Source organism: Alternaria hordeiaustralica (assembly GCF_023758085.1).
Source record: "Alternaria hordeiaustralica strain BMP 2776 chromosome Unknown scaffold_15, whole genome shotgun sequence".
Taxonomy (NCBI): Eukaryota; Fungi; Ascomycota; class Dothideomycetes; order Pleosporales; family Pleosporaceae; genus Alternaria; species Alternaria hordeiaustralica.
Window position 1 is genome coordinate 643,906 of NW_026056787.1, and position 25,591 is coordinate 669,496.

At 53.3% G+C, this 25,591-nt stretch overlaps 6 protein-coding genes across 6 annotated transcripts; 4 read left to right on the forward strand and 2 right to left on the reverse strand.

Annotated features, from left to right (window-relative positions):
- Nucleotides 1-3,082: 3,082 nt before the first annotated feature.
- Nucleotides 3,083-4,958, reverse strand: J4E84_007265 (uncharacterized protein; the record flags this gene model as incomplete). The annotated part of the gene is made up of 4 exons (XM_049389850.1): nucleotides 3,083-3,353; nucleotides 3,400-3,882; nucleotides 3,934-4,251; nucleotides 4,303-4,958. The coding sequence occupies 4 exons, from the start codon at nucleotides 4,956-4,958 to the stop codon at nucleotides 3,083-3,085; spliced, it is 1,728 nt and encodes a 575-aa protein (XP_049242594.1).
- A 596-nt stretch (nucleotides 4,959-5,554) lies between these two features.
- Nucleotides 5,555-6,830, reverse strand: J4E84_007266 (uncharacterized protein; the record flags this gene model as incomplete). The annotated part of the gene is made up of 3 exons (XM_049389851.1): nucleotides 5,555-5,708; nucleotides 5,758-6,006; nucleotides 6,055-6,830. The coding sequence occupies 3 exons, from the start codon at nucleotides 6,828-6,830 to the stop codon at nucleotides 5,555-5,557; spliced, it is 1,179 nt and encodes a 392-aa protein (XP_049242595.1).
- Nucleotides 6,831-8,230: 1,400 nt separating this feature from the next.
- J4E84_007267 (uncharacterized protein) lies at nucleotides 8,231-9,599 on the forward strand (the record flags this gene model as incomplete). Its single annotated transcript, XM_049389852.1, has 3 exons — nucleotides 8,231-8,674; nucleotides 8,727-9,258; nucleotides 9,313-9,599. The coding sequence occupies 3 exons, from the start codon at nucleotides 8,231-8,233 to the stop codon at nucleotides 9,597-9,599; spliced, it is 1,263 nt and encodes a 420-aa protein (XP_049242596.1).
- A 751-nt stretch (nucleotides 9,600-10,350) lies between these two features.
- J4E84_007268 (uncharacterized protein) lies at nucleotides 10,351-13,127 on the forward strand (the record flags this gene model as incomplete). Its single annotated transcript, XM_049389853.1, has 5 exons — nucleotides 10,351-10,493; nucleotides 10,550-11,810; nucleotides 11,867-11,984; nucleotides 12,035-12,270; nucleotides 12,363-13,127. 5 exons carry the CDS (start codon nucleotides 10,351-10,353, stop codon nucleotides 13,125-13,127), a joined length of 2,523 nt encoding a protein of 840 aa, XP_049242597.1.
- An 894-nt stretch (nucleotides 13,128-14,021) lies between these two features.
- On the forward strand, nucleotides 14,022-17,654 carry J4E84_007269 (uncharacterized protein; the record flags this gene model as incomplete). Its single annotated transcript, XM_049389854.1, has 3 exons — nucleotides 14,022-14,078; nucleotides 15,196-16,530; nucleotides 16,581-17,654. 3 exons carry the CDS (start codon nucleotides 14,022-14,024, stop codon nucleotides 17,652-17,654), a joined length of 2,466 nt encoding a protein of 821 aa, XP_049242598.1.
- Nucleotides 17,655-19,554: 1,900 nt separating this feature from the next.
- Nucleotides 19,555-21,049, forward strand: J4E84_007270 (uncharacterized protein; the record flags this gene model as incomplete). Its single annotated transcript, XM_049389855.1, has 2 exons — nucleotides 19,555-20,752; nucleotides 20,808-21,049. 2 exons carry the CDS (start codon nucleotides 19,555-19,557, stop codon nucleotides 21,047-21,049), a joined length of 1,440 nt encoding a protein of 479 aa, XP_049242599.1.
- Between the last annotated feature and the right edge of the window lie 4,542 nt (nucleotides 21,050-25,591).

Genomic DNA, 25,591 nt, shown 5'->3' on the forward strand with positions numbered 1-25,591 from the left:
TACCCTCGGTGAGGAAGCTGTTACAGCTGGTCTGGGTGAAGACCCGAAACTGCCCCAGGAAGACCTTCTGTTCCCCAGGAACGTTCTTGAATTCGCACTGCAAACGTGCCATGAACACGGCATGGTGTCGAAAATGTATGTATGGCAGATGTATCGTGCGGCCCAAAGCGTCTTCAAACAGTATGCTGTCTGAGACGGAGACGGAGATGAGTCGTGGAATTGCCTGCGCGTTTCTGAGCATGTGTTGAACAGCCGGTAGAACGATCCAGAATCTCATGAGTAGAGCAATCACTACCGCCCTAAAGTATCGGAGAATAACGTGAACAGCGTGCCTGATTGCTTCCTGGTCTTTTTCTGCTGTGGTGAAAGACTTGCCGCTAAGTAGAACGCCTGATGATTGGGGGCTCAGACCTCGCTCCGAAAGCAGCTGCACTACCTTAGCTAGTTGGTCTTCGATTCTCTGCGGCGATTTGGGGTCAAAGCCACTTGCGAAGATTTCCGTGCGATCGCGAATAAGATCCATCTGTGCATTGCGATTATTTATAGCTTCCAAGCGCATGCCTCGGATGTCTTGGGCGATGTGCCCGACAGATGTTGTTGTAGCGAGGGAGCCCATGCATGTGTCCAGGCGGATTTGAAACTCATTCGTCAGAGAACCGAGACCTTTGAGCGTCGAAACCAGAACATCGAGAGAACATCCAGCCTTCTCTTGTCGCTCCCTGTAAAAATCAGCCTATTAAGTCCTACATGTGTAAGAGCCCGTGAGACTGACGCGTTGATCAGTGATAGTTGCAGATTGATAGCACTGATTTGAGGACCGATAGCCGCAGTGAGTTCTGATAGTTCCTTCTTTACCCGGAGCCCCCATTGCAACTTCCTTGTAGTCTTTTTGGCCCTGTCGACAATGCGATCACCCCCAGTACTGAGGCTTCCCAGGCTAGGCTCCAGAGCTCTGATCTTATTGAAGAAATTGTTGAGTGGGATGTAGCATCCATGCCCAAGTATCTGCAATCGATCGAGGTGCTGAGAATCGACGTCTGATGAATGCGCACTCTGAACACTTCGCAACAGTCCTTCCAGACATTGCAGTTGAACGGTAGTCTGGTTGTACTGCGAGCTTGCACCTTCTGTTTCGCGCAAGGCTGTGCTGATTTTGTGAACTAAGTGAATCGCTGCCACGAAATCCCCCGCCGAGAATCCGAACGGGACTGCCATGATCCAAGAAGACGTAGATAACTATAATGAAGAAGAAAGGGAAAGTAGAGAGTAAAAGGATCTTGAGATGGACGAGGCACCTTCGGCTGGGTCACTCAGCTGTCCAGCTGGGCGCGGCGCAGCCCAAAATGCCCCAAGACAGCGCCTCCACAGGTAGAGGTCTTAGTGGCTGAGCCACGTAGCCAAACAGCCACTTGACCCTGGGCCCAATCGGACATTTTGCGTCTGACGAGTGGCCTGCACACATGCCCAATAGTGTGACGCTGTCGTGCATCACTAAGCGTGAAGGTGGGAGACGCCTCCCCGCAGTTGGTGGAATATCGTGTAACATTGACAAGGCACTCGTTTCGGTCTCCAGAAACGATTACACTACAATGCATTGATGGTAAGGGCAGATCGAAGTGCTCAAAACATCGTTGAGTATGATAATGCTGATACGTTACGCATAGCGTGTACCTCTTCTATGCAAAGCAGTGCGCAATCTGCGCAATGCCACGATGAACGACAGTAGACTGAGCCGTCAGTGCGCGAAGAGAAATGCTCTATGGCATATCATGAATGCGCGAAAGTCTCAGGTCGAGGAGCGATGTTGAAGGAGAAAGCACCTGCCTGAGCAGTATTTCAAAAGCGAGCCAAGGACACGCAATTTACTGGGAACCATCGTGAAGTGATGCGCGTACAACTTACATACCAGTCGTCTTCACAGGGAGCTTCGCTTCATGCTTTTTCGCTGTTGCCAAAAGGGAGAAGAGCGTATCATATACGCAGGTACAGCGTACGCTCAGAGAAATAGATCGACACGACACCCTGAGGGCCAGAGGGATTCTCTCCCCAATCTTGGGTCGTTGGAGAATCGCGGTGGGTTTCCAACGTCTCATGAGGGATGCTGTACTTGGAGCAATGATGATCGAGACCCCGTCGACCAATCTGGCTGTGAGCAGACGCATGGCACTGTTCCACGTCGAAAGACCGATCAACCTGGTAGTCTCACGGAAAAGTGAAGACGTCGATTTGCGAAGCCTAGTTAGCCATAATAAAACGATACAATCGAAACCTATCACGACGTCAGGCAACAACATGGTCAGCAGCGGAGAAGGGCCAAACCACAACCACAGCCACAGCCAAATGCATCCGATCCACATCCCACTCTCCACATCAACAAGGCCAGGGTAACGAGGGAGGAATCCAAGAAAGTATCTAAACACATGATTATTGGCAGACAAGTCATCCAGGAAGAACAGGAAGAGACGAGCTGGTCCTATGTGCTATTAGCAGCCATGTGTCCTCCACTTCCGTGGTAAGTGCCGCTGATGCATGCACAATCGTCTGTGAGGAGACCTGAGACCAAGTGAAAGATCTGAACAAGACCGAAGTCTTTCACAGAACGTACCGAAGTAAGCACTCCTCCACCGCCATGTCCCGCGCCATATACAAGCTCTCGCCCATCATCCGCCTAAACAATCATGTCCGTCATTCACCGAGACCTTATCCTTTCAGTATCCACCAAGACCTTCATCCATCATACCTCTGAACGTTCGTTCATCCTCCATGTTGATCTTGACAACGCAGCTTCCACCATCCAAAGCACTGCGCGTTGTACACCTTCGCCAGCATAGCCTGAAAAGCAACGCCAAAAAGAAGAACAAGCAGATGAAAGAAAGAGAGTCGTATCATACCGTCAACGCCATGCGTACGTACCAGAGGTGTGAGAGTGTGCCGAGAGTAGAAACCGTAAGAGTAAACCGAGAGAATGAGTCGTAAAGAAACCGTAAGAACCGATCAAGGTATACTGTGCACATGAGTGATCGGGCATGCTCGGCAGTAGTGGCTACCGAGCACCCCACGACAGTTGTAACGTACCGGTCGGTTAAAACCTGCTGGCAGCAGCACCCCAGAGGGAGTTGTAGATCTTGTCCACGACGTAGGAAGCGCGGATGGTGCGGTGGTTGAAAGTACGACCGTTGAGACCTTGGAGAGCCTTCTCACCGCCGGAGACGGAGTCGAACTTGACGAAGACGTCGCCGTCGCTGTTGGCATCGACAGCAATGTGAACGACCTTGCCGTACTTCTTGTCACACTCGGACTTGATCTCGTGCTGGAGCTCCTTGTTCCAGTTGTCACCGTAGTTACGCTGTTCCCTGGTAATGTGTTAGCGAATGTCTAGAAGAAGATGCGAGGACTTACTCGTCAGGGTCAAAGACGTTCTCGATCTTGACGCACTTCGAGGCCATGGGAGCGGCGGGGGCGGGAGCGGGAGCCTTGCGAGTGGTGGGGACAGGCATAGCCTGGCCGCCCTGCCTGGAGTCACCGGGAACGTCGCGGCGCGCAAGAGCGTCCATAAGCCTGCTGCGGTCATAGGTCTTGAAGTTGACTCCAGCGACATCAGAGTCGTCGAGAGCAGAGGCACCACTAACACCACGGTCATCCTTGCTATGGGTACGGTCGAAGACACCACCAGTACCGCCAGCATAGGCACCACGGCCACCAGCACCGCTGAAGGCAGAGCCTTGGTACGACTGAGCCTGCTGGGTGAATGTACGGAGGAGGTTCGCGGTCGATTCGGGGGTGAACTTGTCGTTGCCGAGACCAACGCGGATCTGGCGGCCAGCGAGCTCGAAACCGTTCATCTCTGCGAGAGCATTCTTAGCGTGCGAGGGGTCAACGAACCTGTGATGTATTAGCAAATGATGTCGCAGTGAACACGAACAGACGACTTACTGAACGAAACCATATCCCTTGGAGCGGCCAGGGTTCAACTCATCGCGCTGGAGGATGACCTGCTCAAGCTCACCAAAAGGCTCGAAGATCTCCTGGAGATCCTTCTCGGTGACGCTGAAGTGGATGTTGCCGACGTAGAGACGGTGGAAGGGGGCGCCGTTGGCACCGGGTGCAGCACCGCCCTCGGAAGGACGAGCAGCACGGTTCTTCTCGGCTTCAGTAAGCTGGGCAATGATGGGGACGCCCTTGAGTTTCTGGCCAGTCAGCTCCAGTGCAAGAGGTACGGACTCTTCAGCTTCGAACTCAACGTAGCCGACGCTAGACGGATGTTAGCATGTGTGTATGAGGAACGGAGAAGTGAGTACTCACCCCTTGCTACGGCCGGTAACTCGGTCCTTGACGATCTGAGCTTCGACAACAGGGCCGACACGCTCGAAGAAGCTGCGCAAGTGACGCATCTCAGCACGCTGGGAGATCTGCTGGACGAAGATGGTGCGCTTGTCGCGGTCGTCCTCGGTGACCTCTGGCTTGGGCGGGGTGTTGTTACGACGGCTGTTGCGGCGGTCATCACCACCGTTGCGGCGACGGTCGCGGGACCTCTCACGGTACTTGTCGTTGCCGCGGTCGCGAGGGGAGCGGGAACGCGGACGACCGCTACCGCTGTAGAAGTCGCCTCCTCGGTCACGGCCTCCACGACCTCCACGGCGGTCGCGCGAGCTGCTGCGGCGGAGCCTATCACGGTCTTCATCTGTGTCAGCACCTTTGCTAGAACGGGGACGGCTTCCGTCTCTTCGGCGGTGGTCTCTATCGCGGCTGCGACGGCGATCTCCATTGGACTCACGATGACGGTCCCCACGGTCTCGGCTCCTATCACGGCGGTCACGGCGGTCTGAGTGGCGGTCGTCGCGGCGGCTGTCGGTGTCGCGCGCCTCGCTGCTGGCAGTGCGCTTGCGCTCAGCGTCCTTCATCTCGACCTCGCGGGCGGTCTCCTCAAGGAGGGCCTCGACTGCGGCTTGGGTAGACATGTCGACGTCGGTGGCGGTTCCTAGCTCTCGATAAGCGTAGCTGGTGGAAGTGATGCGCGATGTCACTGCAATGGGCGATGTGTTGTTGTGATGGCGAGCCGGGGCTCAAGTATTGATTTCAATTGCGATATCGAACGGACGTAGAAATGTCACTGCTGGCGCTTGCCGAATGACCTCTTGACCGAAATGCACTTGACAAATGGGTGCTTGATTGAAGCTTTGCTCGTGCAGCACGACGTGTTAATGGGTGGGTGAGTGGAAAGTGGAGAGGCAGGCCTGGGCGTAATGACTTGAAAAGTTGGAGGGGCCTTGGCAGGGTCCGCATGACTAACATGCAGCAAGTCCGTGCGGAGGTGACTGCCGCCGTGAGCGCAACAGGGAAATGAGCAGTGACTGAAGAATTGTGAACAGAAGTGAAGTGATTGTTGGCATTACTATTATCTGAGGTAGTGAGTCATAAAGTTATCTACAAACATCAAAGCTGCATCGACCCAAAATGGCCCTGCAGACCCGCTGAACGCCTTCTTCAATGCCGGTCTTGACAACATGGTGACAGGTGGGTGTCTAATAACAAAAGTCTATTCGTGCGTCGCGATCTAAGTCGACTTGATGACCTTGGAGGGTCCCATCTCAAGCTCGGTGCCGAAGATGCGGTCCCAGAAGCGGCTGGTGACACCGAAGCCGTTTTGGTAGTCGGCGAAGTGGTGCGCAAGGTGGTACTTTTTGAGTTGCTGGTAGTAGGGAGGTAGCCTTTAATTTGTTAGCGAGGTCTTTCAAAGTGGTCTATGGGTGTACATACTTCTGGTGGTGGAGGAAGTAATGTGTCATGTCGTAGCAGGTGTAGCCAAAGATGCCACCACAGTAGGCAGCCAGAGCGGCATACCAGTTCCAGAAGATGATCGCGTGTGCGAACTTCCAGAACGGTGCCGCCAAGACAGCGAAGAGAGTAGGTGGCATGACGAGCCTGTATCTGTCCATGGGAAGGTAGTGGTGAATGCCGTGAAGCAAGAAGTGGAGGGTGATCGCGACGCGGTTATCGGGGAGATGGCTGCTTGTTGTTAGTACAAGATGAATGATGTGGATGGGAAGTGCTTACTCGTCCAAGTGAAACAAGCCCCTGTGCAGGACGTATTCGATAATGGTCCAGAATCCTAGCCCAAAGACCCAGTATCCAGCCAGTTCCGTCGCTGATGATAGCCCACCAAACGCGACGGCTGTTCCATATGCGACACAAGGCCACCAAAGCGATGGTACAACCCACCATGGGGTCTTGCTGAGCGGCTCCAGGAAGTTACCGAACAGCGGCGCTGAATCGCCTCCCTTGTAGTGGCGCGGGCGGTGCACTTGCTGTAGGTAAAAGTCCTTGCTGAATCCACCATTCCAGACCTGCATCAGAAGCGGCTTGCTCAAGTCCAAGAACTTGTGCTGCTTGTAGTCCTGGTTCGGGTCCGTCGGTTTTGAAAGATCTTCCGCAGATGACATGCCGGTTGCTTCGTACAGCGGCTTCCCGTCCTGTTCCATGCCCTTGAGCTCCAGCTTGCCAACCTCGGAAGATGGCAGAGGCACAATATCTGCAGGATTCGAGCTCTTTACTACGCCATTCAGAAGATTTTCGGGGACCATGAAGCCCACCAAGTTCTCCTCGAGGATCTCGTAGGCGGAATCGGAATGGGTGTGCGAGATCTCGTCCTTCAGGATTGCCTCGATGTCTTTGCCTGCGTATTCGAGGATGAACTCGGGGCCACCGGGATGACCATCAAGGAAGTCGGTAACATCGTAGACCTTGGTGCCGATTGTAACATAGCAGGACTTCTCGTTGTTGTGCGCGCGCACCTCGGCGGTCGGAATCGTCGGAAGGGTGCGGCCGGGCATTGTGGTGGTTGTAGACATCAAGTCTATGTTCGGCGGTGGGTGATTTGCGGTACGTAGGAAAGGGACTGGCTAGGGTTGTTTATATGTGTCCAGCGGTGTATCTTCAAACACTGGTCTCGGCGGTGTGGTGAATAGCTGCGGTTGCGTGGCGACACTAATTTGGTGCCCGAGGAGAGAAGCTGCGGCGCAGTAAAACACAGCACGCTGTAGAGAAGGAGCGTATAGGGTGGGAGGATGCGCGGTAGAGTAACAATACAAGCCGCGGGAGTGTACGGAGAGTAATGTAGCAATCAGTCAATTGTCAGGAGAGCCAAGAGATGCGCAGATCTCACCACCCGCAGCTAATGGTGGCGAGACCGGCATTCGTGCGCTTCCACCTCCGAGATGCCACCACGAAATCTCAGACCGCGAATAGGAGATGCAATTTCCCCTTGCCTGGTATTCGCCGTAGTATGCGCTGATTGGCCTCGGTCTCTTGTAGCGCTCTGCTCATGCCCATAGTCGGATCACTGATGTTCTAGTTGTCCGCTTTCGTTGTCCGAACGCTTTCGCTGCCCGGATGCTTTCGGTCGTGGTTTGCATGTCGACAACGCCTGACGCCTAACGCCCCAGGGGATGACAGACTTCCATCGCATTAGTTTGCATGCACAACATTCCAATCAGTCCATAATTTCTAGGTAGACGTAAAATCCTATCTCGATTGATATTGCCATCATGGAGGACCTTCTTAGGATCTAGTGCGACACATAATCTGGCGTACCTTGGTGGCGCTCTCACGTCTTTCACATGCTTTACGCGTTGCATCGCTACCAAGGAGAACCAAATGCAGCTTGCATTGTTGCGAAACTATCTGGGTGCCTGGGTCGCATTTGCATCTCTTTGTAGAGGACAGCAGCAAGACTAATCGATAAGATTGAACATCTTACAAGATCGACCAACCCTCAACGACCGAGACCCGGACATCTTATCAGATGCCTATCTCAGACAAATGCAACCATCAAGCAAGCCACCAACTCATCGGCCCGTTGTTTGGAAAGCCATGGCGTGGACGCCAATGACAGGCTGTGATGCTGTCCGTCAGCCTTGCTGGACCCTTGTCTGCCAGGGGCAGGAACACGACATTGCGTCACTGACGAATACCAAGTCGCGACTTCTTCACTGCAGCCAACAACAGCCAATCCTTGGATATGTGCCTTGCTTGCGGTGCAGGGCCCCGGCCCTTAACCTCACCACCTTTCCCAGCCTTATTCTCAGCATCCTCACAACCTTACGCTCATCTCTATACCTTTGCGACGAAGCTCAGCAGATCTGCACCCTCGCATCACATATCTAGCAACCATTCCTCACCACGAAGACCTATTCTGTGATTGCGCATGCGCCGTGCGCAGTCACAGCCCATCATGTCTGCGGTTATGTCCAACAGGGATCATACCCGGTCTATAAACAGCCTCTCTATCGCACAGCTATGCACCCTCCTCTGCCTGAGCGCGCTGCCCATGGCGGACGCCATTCATCACATGGGACCCAATCACCACATGGCATTTAAGGCACCCTGGAAGACCAATCGAAGGAAGCTGGACATCACACCCCTGCTGGTGACGAACCAGTGTCCCGAGCCCATCTGGCCTGGTATTGGAACGCAGTCCGGCACAGGTCCAGGCGAGACTGGCTTCAAGCTTGAACCCGGAGAGACGAGGAATCAGACTGTATCAGAGGACTGGCAGGGTCGAGTCTGGGGGAGAACAAACTGCACCTTCAACGACGATGGCACTGCTGCTGCATCGGGTCGTGGAAAGGCTTGCACATCCGGCGACTGTAATGGCGCCTTGAACTGTCAAGTCGGAGTATGTCATACTCGTCTTCCCTTCTAACCGACTCCCGCTGACTCAGACACAGGGAGACGTACCCGTTTCGCTCGCCGAATTCACGTTGGACGCTGGAGACGGAAACACATACTACGACATCTCGCTTGTCGATGGCTACAATGTCCCCATGGCAATTGTCCTCCAGCCGCTGGACAATGTGACGCTCGACGACATCCCTCCGAACCTCACCAACCCGTCATGTCAAGGCACAGACGGGCTCCTGGCTACCCAGGGCTACAACCCGTACCCAGAATTTCCCAACTTCCTCCGCACGAATACCTCGTATCCACTCTCCTTCGACCAGGACGTAGACGAGAATAAGATCTCCAAATGGTGTCCGTGGGACCTACAACAGAGTCCTCCCGAGAAGCCTGGCGACGGCGTATATCCGTACCCTGACGACAACATCCAACGACCCCAGTTCAACCCCTGTTTCTCCGCATGCGCGAAGAACAACCAGCCCAAGGACTGCTGTACAGGCGAATACAACTCCCCCAACAAATGCGAACCGAGCGAGTACTCCAAGAACGTAAAGGCCGTCTGCCCGGATGCATACAGCTATGGTATGCTCAGTTACACTAGACAACTAAAGAAGACATGACTAACAGCTGCAACAGCATTCGACGACCAATTCTCCACCTTCATCATACCCTCTGGCGCCGGCTTTGAAGTCGTGTTTTGTCCTGGTGCGCGTTCCACAACCATCCTTGCGACGAGTCGAGATAAGATGCTGGCGTTGGCGCAGAATGGGAGGGTGGAGAGACAGACTACGATGATGATGAGCGAAGCCAGGAGGGACGAGGTCCGGAGAAGCGCTGCGTCGGAGATCTCCCGGCATGACGGCAGCTTGCTCGCCTTCGTCTCGGCTGTGGTAGCTGCTGCTTCAGCTTCGTTCCTCTGGTAGCAAGGCGGTCGCACATGGTTAAAAAGGATCTGGAAGTTCCCTTGTTGCTGGTAGCCGAAAGTTGGATAGCTCTGGTGGTTACTGTCGTTTGATATTCGGATAGTTTTATACCCTTCGTCTTTGAACGAATTCTTCTTCAAACACCCCCATTACATTAACTACCTGTTCGCCGAAGACTTACTGCATGCTCACATATGCCGCCTCGGAAAACCGGCAGCCTATTCACCCTCCGTTGTCAAAGAAGCAATCCTGAGGTTGCACGACGCCGGCACCATCCCACACCGCGTGGGGCTGCACCACCCGGAACACTGCCGTTGCGCCTCTCCCATCCTACACAACACCGCCAGCTTCCACATCCGACACGGAGCGACCAGGACCGCTACCATCTCGCAACTCGCCGTCTATACCTGCACCTCGTGGCCGCTGGACGGCTGAACTGCGGCTCAAGACCGCATCTTCCGACGTCAGATCCACAAATGGTATTGCGCTAGCTGCTTTGGGCGCGGAGCAACGACTCCGTCTTCCTTTCTTGACCACGTTAAGCGCGAGAGAGGAGCTCAACGCGGCACTGCTTGCTCCGGAGTGGTGAAACGTCTGATGTGGTATGGCTGAGGTTTTCGGTCGTCATTCAAGAGAGAGGATGTCCCTGCATAGACGATTGTACCTACCCCGCCAATTGGTAGTACCAGACAGCCACTTCCTGTGCTGGCAGAAGACTGAACAATTACCACCATCTTGAACAACAAGAATCATGGCGAAGGCACAGGCTCTCAGCGTTCACGTCTTGTCGAAAGGATGGACGTTCAAGCAGGGTGATGATTCTGCTAAGGATGCGTGGATGCCAGTCAAAAAGGTCCCTACGAATGTTCACCTGGACTTGATGGACAATGACAAGTACGTCCAACATTCCAAAACCTACATGAACTTGGAAGAACTGACACGAAGACTAGAATCCCAGATCCCTTCCTGGGCTTCAATGAACTTGAAGCAGAATGGGTAGCGGACAAGACTTGGACCTACAAAGTCGAGCTTCCCAAGGTACCGGAAGCGAAGGAAGGCATCATACATGTACTCGCATTTGACGGTCTCGACACCTTCGCTACTGTCAAGCTCAATGGAGAGACTATCCTGAAGAGCGACAACATGTTCGTCCCGCATCGACTTGATGTGACTAAGAAGCTCAGCTCCGACGGTGTCAACACTTTGGAGATCGACTTCGCCTCCGCACGTCTTGAAGCCATCAAGATCAAAGAGAAGTATCCGGATCACAAGTGGATCGGATTCAACGGCGACATGTCAAGGCTTGCCGTGAGGAAGGCCCAGTATCACTGGGGCTGGGACTGGGGACCAATCTTGAACACTTGCGGTCCGTGGCGCGAAGTGCGACTGGAGACCTATCAAGCAAGAGCCAAGGACCTGAGAGTGGACTACAAGCTTGACGATAGCCTCAAATCCGTCCAAGGAACCATTTCTGCGACTGTTGAGGGCGACTCGGCGGATAGCGTCAGCTTTGATGTATACGATGGTGATCAACGTGTCTTCCGAGAGACTGCGAAAATAAGCGACGGCGTTGCTAAAGTGGATTTTCATGTCGGCAGTCCCAAGTTGTGGTACCCGCATGGTTATGGAGAGCAGCCACTGTACACTGTCACTGCAACGGTCCTTGCCAATGGAACAAACGTCCATCAAACATCACGGCGAACAGGATTCCGGAAGGGCGAGCTCATCCAAGAACCGGACGAGATTGGCAAAAGCTTCTACTTCCGCGTCAATGGCGTTGATGTGTTCTGTGGTGGTTCGGACTGGATCCCCGCCGATTCATTCACTCCCCGCGTAACCGAGGAGAAGTACCGTAAATGGCTTGAGATGATGGTTGATGGCTATCAAATAATGATCAGAATCTGGGGCGGCGGTATCTGGGAAGAAGACGTGTTCTACGAGCTCTGCGACGAACTTGGTGTCCTTGTGTGGCAAGATTTCATGTTTGGGTGCGGCAACTATCCCGCCTTTCCGGACATCTTGCAGTCAATCAAGGAAGAGTGCACTGCCAACGTCACCAGATTGCGACATCACCCATCCATCATCATCTATGCGGGGAACAATGAGGACTACCAGGTGCAGGAGTCGTATGGCTTGACTTACGATTACGAGGACAAGAACCCGGACAACTGGCTAAAGACCGATTTCCCGGCCAGGTACATATACGAAAAGGTACGTGCGTATCGCATACTAGCAAATACCATCACGCTGACAGTACACGTTGGTAGCTGCTGCCCGACGTCGTTGCGGCGGAAAGCCCACATGTGCCATATCACCCAGGGTCACCATGGGGCGACGGACTTAAGACGTCAAACCCCACAGTGGGTGACATGCATCAGTGGAATGGTAACAATTTCCACATTGCCTCACATATAGTATACTAACGATGGATACAGTATGGCACGGCACACAAGAGAAGTACCAAATATTCGACACGCTCGGGGGACGCTTTAATAGCGAATTCGGTATGGAAGCCTTCCCACACATCGACACGATCAAGTACTACTGCACCGACCCCTCGCAGCTTTACCCGCAAAGCCACATGCTTGATTTCCACAACAAGGCCGACGGCCACGAGCGGCGAATAGCCACGTATCTGGTGGAAAACTTCCGGACCAAGACCGACCTAGAGGTATGTGCCGTCCGACGGTTACCCGGTTCATGGTCGGGAACTAGACCAAGTGGGCCGCAATATAGCCGGTATAGGGTACTGACAGCGAATAGTCGTTCATCCACCTTACACAGCTGTCGCAAGCCGAAGCACTAATGTTCGGCTACAGGGGCTGGAGGCGCCAGTGGGGACAAAACAGGCATTGTGGTGGTGCACTCGTCTGGCAGCTCAACGACTGCTGGCCAGTTACCTCGTGGTCCATCGTCGATTACTTCCAGCGCAAGAAACCGGCTTACTACGCCATGCGCCGCGTGCTTGCCCCGATTGCTGTCGCAGTCAAACGGGCGCATTTTGATTGGAGCGTCGTGCATGCCAGAGTGCCCCCGACGAGCGACTATGAAGTCTGGGTCGCGAGTCAGAGGCTTGAGGAAGTGGTCGCAACTGTTGAGTTGCGGTATATTAGCGTTGAGAGCGGCAAGGAGATTAAGAATAAGATCGTCAAGAAGGATATCAGGCTCGTACCGAACGGAACGACCGACGTTCTGTCAGGCACGATCGACAACCGGAACGAGGAGCCGCATGTCCTAGCCGTACGCATATGGGTCGATGGCGAAATCGTGTCGCGCGACGTCGATTGGCCGCAGCCGCTCAAGTATCTGGACTTCAAGGACCGCGGGCTGGAAGTCGTTCCCCAAGGCGAGACTATCACAGTCAAGGCACAGAAGCCGACCAAGGGCCTCGTCTTTGAGGAGCGCTCAGGCGTCCTCGTTCACGACAGCGCTATAGATGTTGTTCCTGGCGATGAGCAAGTCATCAAGGTCAAGGGGCTGGGTAAGCAGGACGAACCGTTGAGGTGGACATACTTGGGCAAAGAGTAGCGATCAGCTCGTAACTGTGGATTCGGAATGTGGAGGTTGCTTGATGAGGTGGGAAGGATGCAGGATCACACTGCTGTGGAGTATGTGGAAATGCAAAGTATACATGTAGTTAGATGAACATGTCTTCGCGCATGCTGACGCGCCAGCACTCCAAGTCCTTCATCAACACATCATTACTTGCAACATCCACCGGCCCTGCGTATAGAAGTCATCTCGGACGGTCTAACATAAACTTTGTGAATACGGACGTTATAGGCAAGGAGCGACACAAGTTACGAATTACTGGATTACTCAACGGTAATACTACGCATTGTCGAGTACATACATAGAGTTTGAACCGGCGGCCTATATGTGAGGCTGCTATAGGTCCGTCGTCATGTTGGCCTGCCAAGGCTTGGATATGAAAGGCGTTTATCTTTCCAGGGTAAATTAAATGGCGTTGCTGGCGGGATGTCGCATTGGTTGAACGCGCCATGCATGGGGTAGAGGGGTGCAGGTAAATGCAACCTAGCCGCATGCTGTCACGCAAAGCCGGTTCCCAAAGTTCGCAGCGATGGTGGTGTAGTTTGCGGGTCGAGAGGCTTGGGAAGGAGCGAAGGGTTGATGGGAAGGTGGTGGACAACCTCTCTCTTTCTGTGTGTTTGTGTTTGTGGTAGTGATGGAGCATACATACCCAGTACCTATGAAGCCTTGCAAATAGCCGGTGATGCTTCCCTTCAGCGCTCTCTTAGCACTGGTCAGAGTACTGCTGCATGGGGTAGAGGGTGCAGACAGTATGCATCCTAGCCGCATGCATCACGCAAAGCCGGTTCGCAGCAACTACGCTGTGCTCTCGGCCCAGGAAGGATCGCGACCCGGACGCTGGTATGTGGACTTTTATTTTGGATACTGAATATGCCGGCAGAAGGCCGTGGTAGCGAATACGCGCAGACCCTCTTCGTTCTCTCGCCTGTAACGCGGCTTGCCTGTAATGACCGGCCTTCATAGATCGGGTGAGTGGTACCCGAAACATGGTGTTCGACGTTTGGGTCTGGAATTTAGGTTCGCAGCGCACCACACGCTCTCCCCAGAGACCCACACACACATGTACACGTTCTCTAACGTAGACCCGCCATCCTTTCTCATCCGCGGACATGCGATCGAGAGTACGCGCTGCTTGATCGTGGCGGGAAGGATCCGCACTCGCTGAAACGACGTGCAGTAGTGCTGCCGCAGGCGGCCAGGTGGGAAAAAAAGGGTTGCTTCATGTCCCGTCGGACGAGAAAGGCAACTGACATGCGCGATCTCTTCTGGAACGCATTTCGAAGCCGTCGGCAGCGGCACGCTCCCATCTCTCGACACCAATCTCGCTTGGCTCACCCCCTCCCCTCCCCCCTCGCAAGCCCTGGAAGCAAGGCAAGACGCAATCCCTTCCCGTCCGCCCGTCTCAACGGTCGCCTGCACTTGTTTTTTTCTCCTCATCTTGCCAAACTCCACCAGTCAGCCCTGCTGCATGCATCACCAGGGTGCTGTGGGCTATAATGCGGGGATTATACCCTCTTGAATAGTCCACTCTGGAAGGCTGTTTTGTCGCTCCGGCCCTGCTACTGCGACTTGCGACTAGCTTCCGCGCGCCGACTTCATACACACAAGCTTTCTGCAGGATTATGACGGCACATGCCTGGAAGCCAGACGCACCTACGTTTACGTTTTTGCCTCTGTGCACTTTCTCGTTTTTTTTATCCAGGCTGCAGATGGTATGCGTTCAGCTCAAACTGCACTACCGAGCGTCTCTGATATATCAGATCCCGGTTCGTCGACGTTTTAGTTCCGAGTCTTGTTATATTGGTCCTGGGACGTACCACTGGTACTTTGGACCATCGCCTTGGTTTTTCGCCTCCCTCCAGACTGACCTGTCACGACATATTTCATCGAGCGTCCTGCAGGGTCGTCTGACAACTCTGGTCTGAACTTCTTTCTCTTTCAGCTCGTGGTTGTCGAGTGCGTGGCCAGCCGACGTACCACCGAGGTCATCGCAACATGTTCCATACCTTCCAGTCGTCCGTGGGTATGCGCTCGCCCGGGATAGACAGCGACAGCGCGGGAAAACCATCACGACCGCCTGGCTCACGACGGATTTCCACCAGCAACGCATGTGTCGAATGCAGGAGACGCAAGATTCGGTGTGACGGTTCACAACCTTGCGGACAATGCCAATGGTATCAGCACCCTGAGGCATGTGGCTATTCGAAGCCTGCACAGCGAGTTGTGCCTAGCAGAAAGTGAGCATTCTAGAACACGACCAGGACAATTTGGCGCTAATCAGTTTGGTAGACTAGTCGACAAGCTTTCCAACAACATCGAACAGTACAAGACCATCTTGACAAAGTTGTACGGAGTCAAGAACCTGGAATCGCTCGCTAATCTTCCGCGGGAAGAATTGCTAGAACTGGCGCTGTCATCCTCCGCGAACCACCCAACGACATCACCATCGGCGGCCGATTCGCAAGCCTTATCCGACGCCCAAGCTGGATCTGATGGAGCCGAGAGCTTGGAAGCGCTCGAGCAGGCGCCGCCTGAAGATCCTTACTGGGACGAGGCACGGAAGCACCAACTCCGTGTCCAAGGCATCTCCGACGATGTGAACGGGCTATCAATGTCGGTCGACCGCCTGTCTTCTTACGTTGGCATCTCGTCAATCACAGCCGCACTAAAGGTTATCGTGCGATGCGCGCCTCAGGCACGTTCACTAATCGCACACAACAGCCAGGAGACTGCGCTACCAAGCCGTGCAGGCTCACCGCCACCAGAGCTAGCAGATAACAGACCTGATGCTCTACCGCCTCCTCAGCATGGCCAAGAACTGCTCGAGAGCTACTTCGACCGCGTACATCCGTTTTGTCCTATGATCGATGAGCGCAAATTTTGGTCTACATTCCTATACGGTAACCGCAAGGACTCAGCATGGCTTGCACTACTCAACATGGTCTTCGCGTTGGGGTCGCTTGCCTCCTTAGCTGCGGACAACGAAGCTCACTATGTCTACTTCAATCGATCTCGGCGCCACCTGTCTCTGGAGTCGTTCGGAAGCGGCAATTTGGAAGTCCTCCAGGCTCTGGCTATCATGAGCGGATACTACATGCACTATTTGAATCGCCCGAATGAAGCGCATTCGCTGATGGGTGGGACACTTCGCATGGCTACAGCACTTGGATTACATCGCGAGTACTCAGAGCGAAGCGACGCGAGTAGACAGTTTATGGCGCCTGGTGAGGAAGACTCGATATCGCCTGAGATGCGCCGGCGCATCTGGTGGAGTCTGTTTTGTCTGGATTCATGGGCTTCGACTACCACAGGGCGACCTTCGCTGGGAAGAATGGGGCCGTCAATTACTGTTTTAAGACCGGGTACGGCTGTGAACGCTGTAAGATTTATTGGTGCATGTTTCAAAGCGCAATACTGACGTCACGATAGCCTCAGTGTATTCCACCACCCAATAGCCCGCAGTACATCGAGCAGCTCAAGATCCTGCCTCTAGTTCACGCCTCAGCATTCTGTCAGATCGCTACGAGGATACAGGACCGACTTGTCGAGTCGCCACTGCTTTCCTCTGCAGAGACAGCTAGTTACGACGCGCAGGTTGTAAAGTGGCATGAAGAGCTACCATCAATCCTTTCGAACCCCGATGAGCCGTGTCCAGAGTTTCTCCGACGAACGCGCTTGGTCATGAAGTGGAGGTTTCAGAACATCCGCATCATCCTCCACCGCCCCATCTTGCTCACCGCCGCACTTCGACGTTCCCCATGGGTCGCCCTGAGCGCAGACGAAAAGGTCGCAGTAGGCAAATGCCGACTCATCGCCTCCAAGACCATCGAAGAGATCAGCCAAGAATGCATGCCCGACCTCATCTCAGGTTGGAACGCGGTCTGGTTCTGCTTCCAAGCCTGCATGGTCCCACTCGTCTCCCTGTTCAGCGACACGAGCATACCAGAAGAAGTCGAAAAATGGAAGATCAGTATAGAAACAGCACTCACATTCTTCGAAACAGTCAAAGACTGGAGTATCGCAGCGAAAAGAAGTGGAGATGCAGTCACTCGCCTCTACGCAGCGTACAAAACGAACGTGTCTACATTATCACACCAGACTCAGCCAACCATGCCACACATCCCGCACCCCCAACAATACCACCCACAACAACCTCATCCCCACAGCCAAACGCACACTCACTTCGCCATCCCCGGTACTTCGACCGCACCTCCCATGCTCAACACCCACGCCGCCGCCTACACACCACAGCACCCATCGATGCCGCAACCCCAACAGCAGCATCCCTCTTCCTTCGGCCACCACTACAACCCCGCAACACCTACCTGGGCCAACGCCAGCAACGATCCCACTATCCTGAACAACTTCTGGGACGACATGATGTGGGATACAAACTTACCGGACATGCTAGAGACGCCGTTTGGACTGGGGAACGAATATGAATTTGGTGGTGCGGCGCAGGATTCTGGGGCGCAGGGCGCATGTTGGATGCATGGGAACTAACGGAAACGTTGAGGAGCGTTGACGTGACGCTCCTGCAGCGCAGAATACACTACACGTAGCATCTTTGGGGCTCTACGCGACACTGGAACGCAGATCCGATATGCAAATGTCGAGGACGACTGTCTCCACCGACACCGGGCGAGAGCGGCCCAATCAATCGCATACCCACCCTCCCATCTCCCCTCCATGCCCCTCGATTCCCGGCATACGGAGCCTGCACGCTGTCTACAGCCGTAGTACAAGCAGCAGCAGTAATATACAACAGCCGGCACCGGCACCCGTAGACGCGCAGTTTACGCGACATGGATGCTGTGGCACCCTTGTCCTTCGTCTCGTGTATATTCACATGGTAAAGTCGTGGGTGCTTCCGCGCGCGTCTCGGGAAAGCGGGAGAAAAGGATGATTAACGCGGATAGCGGGTTGGAAAGAGATCGGCAATGAGTGTGTGGGAAAGGCTTCTGGAATTGCGATGCCGGAGCCGCGGTGTCTGTGTTTGTTGATCTTGTTGATCTTTATATGACTGGGTTGGAGGGCAGCGCTGCATGTGTCAATTTCCTTCCACAATTTCACATGTCGATATCTCTCTTCCTTTCCGCATACATCCTTCCTCCCCCTCATCTCTCTTACCCAGCTCTTTACCCCCTCACCGTTCCATCTCCAAGTACCGCATACATGGTTAGACATCTTCCCAAGTTCCCTTCACACTTTGTTATAGACCAGGGGGTGAGCATTATGATACCCCGGATTCTGGTGGTGGCTAAATAGCTAGTGGAGATGCGATGTTGATCGCATGCATGCATGTACGCACGTTGGATGTAGTTAGATATAGACTTGAACACGTACATTGCTGTTTGCCGAATGCAGAGAGGGAGTGCGTGAGAGCGTTGTTGAGGTGATGTGTGAGAGTCTTAGTAGAGGAGATATAGGGGGTTGGTACGAGGTGAGGTGAGGTACTCCACCTTTTTGGGGTGGGAGGGCGTGTTTAGGCTAAGAGGATGGATGCGTGTGCGATGAGCGGAGTGGTGACTTAGAAGAAGTACCTTGACTGCAATGCTACTGCTGGTCGATTGAGATAGGAATTCGTACATGAGGATATGTCAATAATCTCTATCACGCGACTCACCAAGTCCATCACAACCGCAACACACCACAATCTTCACTTCACCACCAAGCCCACAGCAGCAGCAGACACAATTTCTTGACCATCTTGGCAGCAACACCAATTGCTTGACCGACCTGTATGCTCATCGGTGAGGATGCGCAAGTCGTGGTGATATGCTGTGTGAGCTGGTGAGGTATATGCAGGGTTCACGATCCATCTATAGATGTTGAGTGTGCAAGTGAGAAACGTGACGCACGTAGTCTTGATCAACGTGGCAGGCCAGCCGAGGTGAGCGGGGCGCCGATGACGGAATGGTCGCGGGTCTTATCGATAAGACACCTCAAGATCTTGTCTTGGAATGTTGCTGCGTGTGCGGGCTGGGCGCGATAGACTCCGCGCGCTAAAGTATGGAGGCATGCTTGGTAGGCGGTAGTACTTTGTACCGTGGTACGGGTGCATGGTGACAGATGATAGATGGGCCCTGGCAGTTGGGTTTGTAGAGGGACCTCGGGATGGACTGTCAAGATACCGCAATGCTTTGAGACGCACGTTCGCAAACAAAGGAGTCGGGACGATTAAACAAAGTTCACCTATCACCACGCCGCGCATCTCCCCCACGTGTACGCTGGAAGCTTGGCCACAAGCGGTCGATCGCGACTATGGCGCTTGGCGGGCTTGCTTCACCGGACCTATTTCACCGCCGCCATCATTGTCATCCGTGAAAGGAGCGCGCAATTGCTTCAGCATCTATCTGCACCCTTCCACATCTGTGTGCGAAATCGAGTAACCACCGCAACAATGTCAGAACCCGATCTGCACCGCGCCATATCCATGAAACCGCACCCGTTCCACACGCACCCGGACCGCATAGAACGCACATCAAGTCCCCACCACGCGCACCTCAGCGCCAGCAGCAGCAACAACAGCCCCAGCGCGCAACACGCCCACAGCCATGCCGACGCGTCAACTCCGCGCAAAAACGACGCGAGCAGCACCGCCATCGAAACCAACGCCCCAACACCCTCCTCGCACGACCCCATAGCCCGCCACATCCGCCACCACCCCGACGTCTCAGACCTAGAATCGCAATCACCCCCCTCCTACACCCCCGACAACGACCCCTACTCCCTCTCCTCCGCCATCAAACCCGAATCTGAACTCGCCCTCATCCGCGCCAACACGTCGCGCAAACGCGATGGCTGCGGGCCCATCACCCTCAACAAGGCCGCGACGTCAGCGAAGAAGCTCGAAGAGTTCTACTCTGCCCAAAATGAGAATATAGAGAGGTTGCTTAAGCCCGTGGCGGAGCATCGGGCGGCGGCGAAGGATGAGGATACGGCGAATCATCTCAAGTATAAGATTGCTGTTATTGGGAGTTTTGCTGCGAATATTATACTGGCTGTGTTGCAGCTTTATGCGGCGGTTAGTTCGAGGAGTTTGAGTCTGTTTACGACGATGGCGGATTCGCTGTTTGATCCGTTGAGTAATCTTACGCTGATTATGTGTAATCGCGCTGTTGCGAGGGTTGATGCGAGGAAATTCCCCTCCGGGAAGGCGAGGATTGAAACGGCGGGAAACCTGTCGTTCTGCGCGCTTATGATTACCGTTTCGGTGGTTATCATCGTCGAGTCTATCCGCACAGTCGCCGAACACAACGGACCTGAGACGAACGACTTCTTCCTTCCGTCCGTCATCGCGGTTAGCATTGCATTTGCGACGAAGTTCAGTCTGTTCTTGTACTGTTGGGCGTTGCGGAATAAGTACAGCCAAGTCCGCATTCTGTGGGAGGATCACAGGAACGATCTGTTCATCAACGGATTCGGTGTCTTGACCAGTGTCGGTGGATCAAAGTTGAAGTGGTGGTTGGACCCCATGGGCGCGATGATACTTTCGGTCTTGATCATCTTCCTTTGGTCACGGACGGCGTACTCGGAGTTTCAGCTCCTCATTGGTGTTACGGCTGATACTGCGATGCTGCAGCACATCACTTATATCTGTAAGACACCCCCCCACTCCGACTATTTCCTTCATCCTACTAATCGTTCTCGCAGCGATGACACACTCCCCCACCATCCTCCAAATCGACACCGTACGCGCCTACCACAGCGGTCCACGTCTCATCGTCGAAGTCGATATCGTCATGGACCCTGAAGCTACTCTACGCGCCACACATGATGTAGCCGAGGAACTTCAGATCAAGTTAGAGAGTCTGCCTGATGTGGAGAGGGCATATGTGCATGTGGATTACGAGACAGATCACAGACCTGAGCACTTCTTGAAGAAGGAGTTGTAAGTCAGCCTGAATGGTAGACGGCAATGAAGTGAAGGCGGCGATAATGGCAATGAGATGGACGCGCAAGCTGTTTCGCGATGGGTCATGTATGCGGCATATATTCATACCGACTCTTTCTAACATGCTGTATATACTGTTGTTACGATATCACGCCATCGTTGCGATCAGGATGTCAACACATTATTACCCTACTCACAGCGATGTAGGCTGATCTAAGCCAATAAAGCGAACATTGCAGATTTGTGGATATGATTGGTTGAGTCCTACGATTCGCCACTCTGCTTCACCGGTTTTCGTGCACGACCTCAAGACTTCAGCCTTGTCGCACTTTCCGACTTCTTACGACTGTGTCACTCATCATTTCACTCACCCGAGCACAAAATGAGTAGCCTACAAACTGCTTTCCCATATCGACCGCTTTCCGAATCATCCTTCGAAGCGACTGAAACTCGACTCATATATCTACATCCAGGCGACTTCGATGATAGTATATACTGTACGGTTTACCATGCCGATATCCTCCAAAAGCGACCAGAAACAGATTACACTGCATTGTCATACGTGTGGGGTGATGCGAAACGAAAGAACTCTATTCAACTTGGTTACCATCAGCCTCCGACGAGTGAAGCTGCTCTCACATGGGCATCTGCTCCATCACCAGAGGCTGATTGCTACACATCATTCGGAGTTACGACAAACTTGGAGAAGGCATTACGACATCTACGAGATCGCGCATCAGGGCGCATACTGTGGGTCGATGCCATATGTATTAACCAGTCTGATAGGGAGGAATGTCTTTCACAAGTACAATGCATGGGGGAAATTTACGAACAGGCCCTGGAGGTGCGCATCTGGCTAGGGTCCGTCGGTGACATATGCGATTCCACGCCTGACTTACAAGAAAACGATTTGAATGATCTGTCAAGAAGACTTCCGATACCTGGAGGATTGTACTCCGATCTACCTCCAGAAGAAGCCCTAGGAGCGGCCTTGAGTAATGACAAGAGAACCATCAAGAGAGCACTTCTCGCAGCCACAAACTACGTTATGGATGACGACCGCCTGTTCGACGAGAAAGAGAATAACGTCTGTTCTCTTGATGAACTACAAGTTCTTGGAATACGAATTGTGGCGATGCAACCCTGGTGGCGACGCGTCTGGGTCATCCAGGAAGCCACGCGTTCGAAAAAAGATCCCGTCATGCAATGTGGCTATGTGAAAGTCGGATACCGCAGGTTCCTCGAAGTGGCGAAACGTTGCATGCTTCAAGATGCACCATCACCACTTTCCCGAACACACATTTCCCTCACTGTCCATGGAATGTTTCATAAGGGATACGAACCGTCCGACATATCTCTTGCGAGCCGTCTTCTTACCTACCTGAGCAGTATGAGCGGCAACTTTGAAGTGAGCAAGCCTAAAGATAGGGTGAATGGCGTGTATGGTTTGGCCAATATGGGCCGTTGTCATGATAATATTATGTTCTTCATGATGGACTACCAGAAAGACCAGAAAGACCAAAAAGACGCTGAGTTCTTCCACCTGGTTGCTGTATGGATTCTATTTGACGCCGATCCTCAATCGCGGCCTCTCAGAATTCTGGAAAGCGGGCCCAGTAGCATCCAGGGAATACCGTCCTGGGTACCAATTTGGGAATCGAAACAGTGGACTGGAGAGAACGAGACCCACGAAGCGCCAGAAAGTAATTACGACATCCTTGCTCACGGAATCTCAATGGGAAAGACATACCATGAATCAGGCGTTACAATCTGTAATAGATGTACTGCACAGTACAAGCGAAAATGGGGGGCGCCCAAGGGTGTGTTCGACATCGACGTGAGATGTACCGAGTTAAAGATACACGATGCGCTGGCCTTAGGAAGAGTAATCGCGACGGTGGAGGTTCTTCCAATGCAGGAAATCAAGGACGTAAAGGTGTTGCGCAAAGCAGTCCTGGAGGTCGAAGATCGAATCCTTGCAGGTTTAAAATCAAAGGATATACCTCACGCCGATGCGAAGACGTACACACGAAGATTCCGCGATTACATTCGTCTCAACTTTTGGGACGACGATAAAGCGAACCGTCTGTCTGCTCTGGAGCAAAGCGCGACGGCCTTGGATGAGTTCCTCCAACGCGAAAGCAGATCGGGGAAACGAAAGAGTCAGCGACGTCGCCGCGCAGCTGTAGCTCATCAAGAAGACCCCTTCGTCCCGAGTCCCTCTTCTATTACGAAACTAAGTAGCTTCTTCGAGCATACTCGCCATCTCGTTGTCGGATCAGGTATCGTAGGGCACATATATGAAGACTCACTCCCTTCTTGGCGGTGTGGCGACAGGCTGTATCTCATTCCCGAGTGCCGCTGGGCCCTAGGACTTCGACGTAGTGACAGTGCATACCGTTACATGTATAGAGTGTTTATTTCTGATTTGGCATGGCAACAATGTAAGCACCTGTTTGTTGGCAAGGGTAGCTATGAGAGCATACTGCTTGTATGAACACAAGCTTAGCCTAACCTATTAATCTACTTCCCCTTCCTCTAGTACGGACTCGCCACTCCTCTACTCAGCCTCCCACCCTGCACATTCTAGTTAGCTGCACTCGCCGCTCCAGCCCTGTCCTTATGTGAACCGAAGCTGCAAGACCCATAGACAGTCGCGCTCTCAATCTCTCGCTATCTGAACGGTATACACTCTATCCACTGCTTCCTTCGACGACGGCACTGCTGGAACTTAGTTTACCCGTCCGAGAAGGCTCGCGTGGCGCACACCGCCAATATATATGCTAAAATTGCCCAGTCTTTCACATACGACCATAGGATCATGAAAATTAGGCTTCCCGTCCGCTCAGCCATATACAAGCATGATACCGGCGGATTAGTAGTTAGGTGGGTGACCACTAGCGAATCCCCGCTGTTGTATGTATTTTGATGTTTTTTTGCTCATCTTTTTGGCCCATGTCCGGGGCGGGCAGGTGGGCCGACGGCGAGAACAAGTTTGACCAGGTTGGAATAACAGAAGACATGGCACTGTCTACAATCTTGACACGCCCTCCATAAGATCATCAACTGTGCTGTCTTGCGCAATCCCAAGTTTTACGTCTAAGAGCTGCTCGGCTAAGTTGTCCATCTCTGCATCTTCATCGGGCGTGGCTCTGTCCTGCTCCTCAACTTCAATCTCTTGGCGTGCATCTCTTATATCCCAAACCCTAGCCAATGTGTTTCTTCTTTGCGTCAAAGCCTTGAACCCTTCAAGATACTTGATCCGAAAGATACCTGCTTTATCTTCTGCTTCACATACCCTACCTCCTCTCTCTACTGCTTCTAGCACCGTTTCGTATGTCCAAAGCTGTACATTCGTCTCTACATCGTCCGTCACCTTATGCGAGGCCGCTCGGTTCTTCTGGTGGTCCTCGAGATATCGCGGGTATTGGCTGCGTATGCGATCTTCGATGCACGCGGGGCAGATGAATGGATGCTGATGCAGGTTTTCTTGTCGCTTGAGCCAGACTAAGGGTAGTTGGGGCTTTGCGGAGTAGATACTGCGCGTGCAGTTTGATGAGCATGGCGACTTTGGAGCAGGGAAGTACACCGGTGTGGGAGGCGAGGACTGCGGCTTGATGATATGTTCGCAGTCTAGAGTGTGGAGAGGGGTGGACGGGTCGTCGCAGTGATTTCGAGGCGGCGGCTTGGTGAGCGCCATGGTAGGGTGCGGTATGGGTTGGTTGGATAAGTCGCGGGTGGGAAGAATTTGGGGTTGGGTGTGAGTGAAATGGTAGGCTGCAGTGATGGGATTGTGAAGATATGATGTGGACGGACATGTGGTAGAGATGTCAAAGTGCAAGTGAGATTACAGCTGTTTGAAGGCTGGCGTACCCTCGGCATACAATGACCACCTTCATTGAAGATGCAGTGTATCCGCTATTGTCGTCTCCTCCTTGGCTACCGGAGCCCCAAATTCCTCTTTCTTACCTGGCAGAGCCCCTTCTAGCCATCGCTTATGCCTCTCATTCTGATAACCCACGACCCTAAACACCATATCCCTCCCCATTGTCCGTTTCGCTTTTACATACATCCCTGTACTCACTTCCTGGAGCAAGTGGCCACTTTTCCGTACCGTGCCTGAATCTTCACAGCGCACATTGAATACAACGCGCTCGATTGAGTGCCGTTCTGGGAGACTACGGAATGCGTCGCGCCAGCTTTCAATGAAGGGAGTCATCAATGGGCCGTAGGTGTCACCGTCGTTCAGAACATCATCGGAGGAGACGAGCGGAGATATCCCGATGTGCAGCACTCTGATTGCAGTGACGGGGAGTGAGAAGCAGTCGTCGGCGGACTTGCGTGAAGACGGCGGCTGGAGGATGGGAATATTGGCGTCGCCGGTGGCTAGCTTGCTGCCTAGGACTGAGAGGGTCTCGGGATCGTTGATGGTAACGAGTATGTATGGAGTGTTGCCAGGCATGGTTTCTTCGTAGATATCTGGACATTCTGACGATGTGGTGAGAGCGTCGGGGTGCTCGGTATCTGTTCTCAGTTCGATAGA